This window comes from Chelon labrosus, assembly GCF_963514085.1.
Source record: "Chelon labrosus genome assembly, chromosome: 4".
NCBI lineage: Eukaryota > Metazoa > Chordata > Actinopteri > Mugiliformes > Mugilidae > Chelon > Chelon labrosus.
The window spans coordinates 25,845,907-25,855,646 of NC_140340.1; the positions used below are offsets into that span (position 1 = coordinate 25,845,907).

Sequence of the window (9,740 nt, forward strand, 5' to 3'; positions counted from 1 at the left end):
ATCTAATAGGAAATGATCTCTTGGTCTCTGTATCACTTTCCTCAGCAAACATTCTCCTCTGTTCTCTCACTTCTTTGGGATCTCCACAGAAAATTATCAATGTGCAAATCCAGTGGTGGCTTTAAATCATCAAGGGCCCTGTGCTGGCACGTTGCCACATCCTTTTTCTTTTTTCCTCAGTAAGCTCTCACATTGGGCTTAATCTGGTTAACTGTTGCTCATTAATATTGCAGATGTTGTAAGGGAAATAGGCCAATATGTTTTGTGCTGGTTCTTTGCCTTTAAATATTTATACTAGCCACGGCATTCCTGGTCGCTAGACCGCTGTTTGTCTTGGTGGTTCTGGTGCTGTGGAAGTCTAATTAGTATAACTAATTAACTTATGTGAGGTGGCTTGTGTTACCCAGCAGCCTGGTTCTGAAACACAGGACTGATTATAATCTGTACTGGCAGCAGTGTATTCTGTATTTGACCAAATTACATCTGCATTTTCCTCCCTCAGGACAATCACATGTATTCAGTAAAGGTGTCTAAGTCATTCAAAATACAAATGTCTTGATGCCGACAAGAGTCTCTGAACTTGGACACAACAAGCCTATTTCGCAGCACACATTTTGACTTGTTGCAATAGGAAAAGTACAGGTATATTATTAATGACTCATACCATTAAGTATGAGCATGGCAGTCAACATAGTTCACCAAATCAGCACCTCCCCTATGTGGAATGAAATGACTTTGACGTATGTGCTTTTCCTACAATGACAAGTCAGAAAGCGTGCAGTGAAACAAGTCTATGGACACACTCTTGTTGTTGCATGACATCAGTCGGGACTTTCTGATTGCAGATCTGTCTTCCAAACAGTAGTCTCCTCCTCTTTCCACTTAATCCTTTATCGCATCGTCAAAGAATTGTTCACAGACTAATTTTAGCTTTTCAAAAAAACATTTGTTGTCAAAATGTTGGCTGTAGGTCATGTAAGTATTTAGTCGTATTAAAAAAACTATATATATATATATATATATCATTATGTCTTTCTGAGGCCAAACTAACAGTGAGGAGGAAATATTACAATACAGAATGTGTGTGTGTTGCCGACATTCAATTTTCTAAGAATGCTGGAAAAAAAAAAAACTTTACTGCACATTTGTTGCCGTCAGTCAGTCCTGTTAATCTGCTTTGAGTTTGTCTTTCTTTAAAGTCAAACACGCCAACAGTATGCTTGTCTTCAAACAGACACATGGGAGGGATTTAGGTTTCAGTCTCAGAATGTAAATACGCTTCACATTAGATTTGTTTGACGTGATGTAGCTACTGCTGCCCCCTGCTGGATGACAGTTTCACCCGACCCCACGGATGAAAGAGACACAGAGGTACAATGTGTCTGTGTCCGTGTCCTTATTTCAGCTTCCAACCTGTGTTTATCACCAACAGGGGCTCAGCACAACATGACCAAATATACAAACAACAACACTGCATAGCAACAACCCCTTATTTAAATAGCGCCATGATCACTGTTGCTTCTGTGGATGGATGTAGAAGTGGATGGAATTGCATGGCTACTTGGGAGAATGCAGTGCTCTTGTACTGGATTTGGCATAGAACCTCCACCTTTCAGCATGACAACCATAAAAAGCACATTCCCAAATCAACAAAAGAATGAATTCAACAAAGAATAATTAATGTTTCGCAAGGACCTAGTCTGAGTCCAAACCTGAATCTTTTAGAAAATCTGTGGGGGGACCAGAAGAAAGCTCTGCACAAGAGATGCCTTCACAGTTTCAAAGATCTGAATGTTTTTTCAAAGAGGAGTGGGAATACGTTCTCAAGATAAAATATACCAAGTGGATAGAGTTTTAAATCTAATAAATAAATCAAGCCAGCTTTAGTTCAGGGGTGCACGCTCTTATGCAATATGTCTTTGAAGTTTCTCAGTCATCCAGGTCACGGTATATCCAAAAACAAAGCGAAAACAAAGGCAAGAAGACGTTAAAGACATTTTGCTTCTCATCCAAGTAGCTTCTTCAGTTCTTAACTAGTGAGGAGTAATAAAACCCTAGACTAACCCTAACCCCCCTCTAGTCATCTAGAACTGAAAAAGCTAGTGGCAAAACATCTTCAAGAAAGCTCATCGTATATATTCTCAGGAAAACAAGAACCATGCCCATACAGTAGAAGACACCGAAGTTACTATATCATTGTGCAAGTGGTCATGTTGACGTGCCCACTCTTACTAATAATATGTACTCATGTACTCTGGCCACTTGTGCTGTGTAAGTGAACGCCAATTAAGCATTTTTTTTTTAAGTGGTTTATTTTTATATGCTTCTATATACACGAACATTTACAATGCACTATATGCTAGAGGTACAATCTGTAATAACACTGTAGGTTTGAGTCATAGGAAATACGTAGAAAAGTTGTACTAGATGAACAAAGGTGTGCTTTAGAAATAATGCCCTCCGAGGGGTGAAGCATGACGTGTAATGAGGCTGCATTCAGGAACAGAACAGATAATGCCTTTAGATGAGAAACTATAGAAAACTGATTACGCAAAATCAGGAGAGAAGAATGAAACTCCAGTGTCCTCGGTTCTGCTGAAGACATGTGTGAGGATACAGTATATAGGTAGTTTGACAGTGTCTTTTTTCACTTTCCATTTAGTCAAAGGGACAACAAATGATTCCATCTAGCAGCATATATACAGCATGGGGAAGGCATTCTTAAAGATGGCACAATACTATGTTCTTATATTACTGGACAGTAACTGAACTGTTGAAAATACTTGAAAAAGTAGACAAAAAGCAAGCTCTCTCCTTACAGTACTGTGATAACATAAAGAATGAGGGGGCACAATTTCACTCCAGGCACATTCATCATCATTTGCAAATTGCACTGCATTCAACTGGAAGAAAGCAATTGGCACTTAAGAGCTGTGTGACAAATTTCTAAAAGATTCAAAAACCTACAGATTAATATACAAACGAGCTCCAAGAGTGTTCATTTTAAACACCTTTGTCTGACATGCTGAGGGTCATTTCATAGCTTTGCAGATTCAATACAAGAGTAACACTGTGTAAAACTCCACAAGATATATAATGTACACATACTGTGATGATTAAAATGAACCCTTACTCAGAACATCAGGTAACACCTTTTTAATACAAATAAATCATATAATTCACTTCGATATTTGCAGTGTATAGTTCACATGATATATCCAGAATACCAAATATCTCTCTAAAACAGTGGCAAATATTTTCCTTTTACAAGATATGAATACTACGGTGAAGAAAAGTTTGATTTTTAATATTGTCACAAAGTGATGCTGAAACTGTCTAATGCACAGCTGCAAATGATCTGATTGCATGTTCTCCTGCAGAACAAAAGGAATGGTACAGTGTGGGACATTTGTGGTAGTGCATATGACACAGTGACACGTGCCTTTGACATATGTCTACAGTCCCTCAGGACCTTCTCTTTGTTCATTGTTCCCCAGCAAGGAGAAGCTACACCAGTGATCAAAGTTTCTTTTTTTTTTTTTTATCTGCAGCATCAGAAATCTTTCCTGGGACACTTTCTCACTTCTATTTCATTCTTCCTGATCATCAGAGACGATGAATTCATAGAACCCTAGTTACAAAAGTAACTTTCGTTTCTCCACCACATGCTGTCGCTTTGTTGTTCCCTTATTAGTTTTGGCAAACAATCATTATTACAGATTTAACATAGTATTCTGTACTATATAAAGATTTACCCCATAAATATCAGCTCATTTTGTGAACTTGTTTGGCAAAGGCTTGAACGTAATGGAAGTTCTGCACTGTGGCTCTAATAATCCAGGGCAAACTCCAGTGGTAAAAGACACCAAAACATACTGAAAAAAGCTGAAAAGTTGTAGACGTTTGTGAGATGGTCCATGTAAAAATGTGGAACAGTGGGAATAAAATGTCCTCTCTGAGGCTGTGAGAAGAAACATTTGATGTGTCCAAGCTGCTCCTGAAAAGTGAAGGCTCTCATGATCTCAAATCAGCTCTCATCAAAGCAGCACATGAGGAACCAAAAAGTTCTTATGTTTTAGATCATATTCCACTTCTCTTCACCACATTGTAGTTTTTATTTGTCTGACTGTCCTCACTTTCACCTCCCTGCCACTGGGTGGCAGCCTTATCTAAAATCCTCCTGGTGATGAAAGTCTCTTTTAAACTCCAACAACAGGCCAGAAAGTGATGAATCCTTACTGATGTTTTGAGTTCAGATGCAGCAGGTAGCTATGTTGTGCTCCATAGAGGAGTTCTAGCAGTCACATACAGCAGGCCGTAGTCATGTAACTGAGCAGGTGCTATAAAACAGTAGCCTCCTCCATGGCGTTGACCCATCTGAAACACAAGGAAGTATAAGACCATTAGTCTTTTTGTTTGATTTTGACAGAATTACACTTTAATTAAAAGGAACACTAGAACTTGGAGAAGTGTAGGCAGGTTTGCCGGAATAACAATAAAAGCCTGAGGTAAACCAACAATGTTAATCAAGAAACAACAGTCATATTGGCCGATTTACTGATCCAACTTGACGACAAACAGCATTCATTTGTTTTCTACTTTTTGGATGAATAAGAATATGCACAAAACAAAACGAAACCTGGAAAATTGGGCTGCAAGTAAGTAAGAAGCCAATCAAAAAAAAGACCAAAAAAAAAAAACCTGTCACAATCTATTATGATAATCGGTGCCCTTTGTTCAGCTATGGCCTTTAATAAAGACAGTCTGCCAACTTCATCAGTTGTCATCTTTCACCGAAACATCTCAAGACAAAAGAATATGTTCAGACAAAATAGCCAAGTAAAAGAGTCACAAATGCTGAGGACACTACTCTACAGTGAGAAAATAGAGTGCAGGAAGGAGGTACAGTCACTTGATCCTCTCCTCATGCTCCCACACATGCCAGAAATGCCGGCTGAAAGTGAGTATACAGCTCCCTGGTGGTCTAGTGGCTAGGATTCGGCGCTCTCACCGCCGCGGCCCGGGTTCGATTCCCGGTCAGGGAATATGTTTTTAAAGACATTTACCCTTCCATATTTAAATAAAACCTGTCATTCTGCTCCTACTTATTGAAACCCTTGTGCTGACCTGCGTGCAGTGTGCTGGTCATCGGCTCTGAAGGTGTAGTAGAGTGTCTTCTTGTGGTACAGCTGGAAAACGTTGCTGCTCTCCTCCCCCTCCGGCCTCTCAGTTAGCTTGACAGTAAAGCCCTGCAGCGGTAGACTTTCTGATGCCACTTTATCCTGAAGACACCAGAGCAAAGCATCAAACATGGCACAAGTTAAATGCGCAGCAAACAAATAATGATACGTTTATGCTTTAAGAAGAACAATGAAGCAATGCCACGCTAAGGTGTGCACTTAGGGCAGAGAGAGGGCACAGAGAATCCCTTTATTCCACTCAGTGTCCTGCCCATGAGGTTAATAATAGGTCGAAAAGTGGAAACACATGAGTTAAATAGTTGCTACGTATTGATGTGAAGAGGGATTCATACAAGTAGTGAGAAAATGCCTCTTTGCTAGAGTGATGATGAGGTGAGGATGAGAGTGTGTGAGTGTTTTGGGGCTGGTGTGGGAGACTCTGTGCCCCCTCACCTCACGGGTTGTGAAGGTGTAGAGCACCTTGTCTTTGAGGAGGAACCACAGTCGTTTCCATTTCCTTTTGCTCTTCTTCCGACGATGAAGGCTCCCGCTCATGGTGGAGCCCTCCACCCCAAGTGACACCTGATGAAAATCATGATGCGTTAGACGCAGACACGAACACAGATGGACAAATCATGTTTTGGTAGGTCCCTAAACATGTCAGAAAAGTAGCTGTAATGGCAGCTTAACAAGAAGACATCTGATCAGTAGTCACTAATACCAAGCATCCCATTGCATAGGCCTGACGCACATACCTGTAGCCCCCTAATGGTCTAGTGGTTAGGATTCTGTGCTCTCAACGGGTTTAATTATCGGTCAGGGTAAGCTGTTCCTTTATGCAACAATACTAGTCTCTAGCACTGACTGCTTCTGTAAGCAACTAGGCACCATGATATGCTATAATGTGTAAAAAAAATGAATTCAGACCATAAAGCCATAAAGCTTATAAATAGAAATGGGCGAGACGTTTAGGAAGAGGCAATATTGCTATGTGTGGGGCAATATGATCTGAACTGAAGATGCATTTTTCTGAATGCTAAGTGTAGTCCACCTGGCTGAGAGGGGAGGTGCTCTTCCTGGACTTCCACAGACTAGGGGGCTGCAGGCTCTGGAAGACAGCAGAGAGGGGACGACTGGCCCGGTGAGTCCGAGGGCTGGAGTTACCGCACGCCCCCGACACACTTCCACCTGTAGATATACAAGAAATGATTACCTTATGGAGGTAATAAACCGAAATGACAGTTTTTTTTATTTACCCTAAAAACAAAGCAAAAACAAAGGCAACAAGACTTGTTGGACTTTCCTAGAAGACATTTCACCACTTAGTAACTTCTTCAGTTCTAAATGACTGGTGGGGAGTGTTTATTAGGAACATCTATGTGTGGCGCCCACCTGAAACTCACATGACTGTAGTCTGTTAATGACAAATACTCACTTGCATTTAGAGGATGTTGCTCAGATTAACCTGCGTGATGTTACTTGTGTTTTAGCTTTGCATTTTTGGATATACTGGATGACTAAGAAGTCTGGTTGGGACACAGGCAAAATTAAGATTCACCTCTTTTCCTGAGCTCAGCATAGCAGTGGTCACACACTTTGGCCACTCTGTCTTTGAGGTACTTCAGTGGGTATCTGTTTCTGGAGCATGCACGGCACACCACCTGTTCAGAGAGACAGAATACACCAGTGTCTTTTATGTGACGTCCTCAGGACTGTTGTGGTTTCATCAATATGAGGTATCATCAGTGGCAACAACAGTAAAGATATTCCACAATATACAGTAATATTAGTATTAAGTAGTAGTATTTCATGTAGCCAAACAAAATGCTTGTAAAGAGTAGTAATAGAACGTGATAGAGCTGTGTGTCTCACCTTGCCACAGGCATTGCAGTGGTGTCGTCTGAGTGTGAGGCTGAAGTCGGAGGTACAGTTCATGCACATCATCACATGAGAAACTGGCACCCGAGTACAGCGCAGCAGCCTCACCAGAGGGCCATCCACAGTTTCTCACGGGCCTGCTTGGACAAGATTAAGATGATGTTGAAATAATCGCAGCCAGAATGTTTAATGACAACAAGAGCAACGCTGGGTTTCACAGTTGTCATGTATGAGTTTTAATTCCATTAATGTTATTTATGTTTGCATCACTGATCAGAACTACCATTAAAAAAAAAACAGCCTTTGCTGTGTTACATTACATTCAAGTTATTTTTATTACCTCTCGCTGCAGGGTCCACCAAATGTGCAGAGTCCCGCAGCATGGTCCGCTATGGCTCGACTCAGCGTGTGGAACCAGTCCTCCCTTTCTCCGACCGAACTGAAGAGAGACAGAGATACAGTCACACATGTTGCTGCACACTAGCAAGTAGAGCTTGTATATGTAAAAAACAGATCCCTCCAGTCAGTGAGTAAAATTTGCATTGTTCTCTCCGGGTTTTGGCTGTCGGTTGCTCACCTGGCAGAGAGCGTAATAGTGATGTCAGACACCTCAATCCTAAGACAGTTGAGCACATTGTCTACTACGGGTTTGCTCACCTGTGTGTGAGGAGCAAAAACACATCAAAGTTCAGTCCAAAGACAGTGTATAGATTACAGTGGACGTGAATTGAAAAAAGAAAAGTTGACGTACCTTCATCCCTGACAGGGTTAGTGTGTTTTTAAGCCTGTATTTTCCATCCTGCTGAGGGTAGGTGTACAACATTATGTCGTTCATCTGAGAAGGACACAGGAAGACACAATGTTATTTAAGATATTTCTCATTTCTTCAAAAGAGTTTATACACAATAAATTGAAGTATTCCTTGTTTTGGGGGAAATAAATGCTTGAAACTCAGGCCTTCATTATGTAATACACCATTTGTAACACAAGGTGGAGGTGTTATCTTGAGGAAGTGTCTAACGTTGCAACAGAAGCAACGTTCAAGGTTCAATTGATCAAAGAGTATGTTTCTGTTCAAAGCACCCGTACATATTTGTGGATCCCGTCATGATAAAAATGTACAAAACCAAATCAGGCATTACTGTAAGGAAAGTGTTTATTTGCTTGTCAGACTAAAAGTATTCTAATCCCCTGAACACACCGCTGGCCCATTGTGTTACGAGAGGTATTTCATAACACAGACAAAAGAAATGACATCATTGGTCACACCTAATGTGTGCTCTAAACATCCGTTGGGGCCGTAAAGGCAGCATCCAGGAATTCTCCACCCTGCTCTGGACTCCAGGCCTCCCCCTTGGTCTTGCAGCCTTCTCAGGCTACGCTGAGAACCAGGACTGGGTGGAACCCGCCACCTTCACCACAACAACAACACAAACAGTCGCAGTAACGTGCTCACTGGCTGGAGACAAAAAGCGTATCATAGCCAAGCCCGAGCCCTGCCTGCGACCTCTGGGCTGCAGCCACCGCAGTTCTTCTGCTCCACCCTGCGCCGCTCATTAACTCAAAGATTCCTTCCACAGAAATCCAACCAACTTACCAGATTTCCAAGACCTGCCTAAATGAGCCGTAACATATATCCTCATAAGACATGAGTCTTTCTACACTGGCAATTCACCTCATCTTATTAACCTCCACCTGCCTCTTTCACTCACTCTTGCTTTCCTCAGGCTTCTGACTAGATCTCCATCCCCCTTCTAATTCCTTCTCTCACTCATTCAGGCTGCTTTTCTGTCTCCTCTGAGCCTGGGCTTGTGACACAGTCACAGATTCTTTCTGCCACTGAGTGAGTGATGGCTTTCATCTTCACTGTTTGGATTCTCTTTCCTTAAAAGCCCATAAATTAGACCTGACCCTCTGGAGCCGTCAACTTTAAAGGGGCAAATGGCTTTATAACCTTAATAGACCACAGATATCATCCAGCAACCTTTCTCAGCTATTGCTCAACTGCCATCCTGTTAAGAAATATTGGAGGAATCGTGCAAAATGAAAAGCATAAATAAATCCACAGAGTAAAATAGGATAAGCCGAAATCATAAATGCTGCTAGTGCGGATATGTGGCTCAAGCATAATTCATAACATGAGACAGCACTGATTGCACATGGAACAATAGAGTGGGCTTCTCTATTTCACATTATGTGTTTGTGTAGCGCCACCACCCCTCCACCACCTCCTCCCTGCATTCTACAGGGTGTCTGGCCTTCACTTTGCTGTCAGTCCCCTCCCAATACACAGGAAGCCAGCATCCAGTGACCCACACCAAACATCCTGTAAGGAAGTGGGGCCCTGGAAAACAAGTCCTGAGAGGGGAGGAGAGGAGTGGGGTGGAGAGGGAGGCTCTTGCTGGATGGGTGTGGTGCTTAGTGGAGGTCTTACAGCCTTGGCCTCGTGCCCCCTGCAACCTCACCTACCTCGCAAACTGATCTCCGCCCAACATTCCTCCATATTTTCGCAGATCGCGCCAGCTTTGTTTTCACCACTGCCTTTATAACATGTCAGGTGTTTTCTACTGTAGTGTAATGTGGTAAGTGATTTTAGAAAACGTGCTGGTGAGTCAGTAATTTCAAACTCTTGCTGCTTGATTATACTTTCTGAGAAAAAAAAGCTTTGCCTTTGTCCAGATG

At 41.8% G+C, this 9,740-nt stretch overlaps 1 protein-coding gene across 1 annotated transcript in view; it reads right to left on the reverse strand.

Moving 5' to 3' along the window:
* Positions 1–1,951: 1,951 nt before the first annotated feature.
* Positions 1,952–9,740, reverse strand: part of fgd5a (FYVE, RhoGEF and PH domain containing 5a) — a 30,146-nt gene continuing 22,357 nt past the window's right edge. Inside the window, 12 exon segments of the mRNA XM_084543824.1 lie at positions 1,952–4,377; positions 5,128–5,282; positions 5,634–5,762; positions 6,232–6,368; positions 6,739–6,841; positions 7,053–7,145; positions 7,147–7,167; positions 7,169–7,195; positions 7,399–7,401; positions 7,404–7,497; positions 7,636–7,715; positions 7,810–7,893. Of these exon segments, the coding sequence (XP_084399950.1) occupies positions 4,341–4,377; positions 5,128–5,282; positions 5,634–5,762; positions 6,232–6,368; positions 6,739–6,841; positions 7,053–7,145; positions 7,147–7,167; positions 7,169–7,195; positions 7,399–7,401; positions 7,404–7,497; positions 7,636–7,715; positions 7,810–7,893 (963 nt within the window). The 3' untranslated portion in view covers positions 1,952–4,340.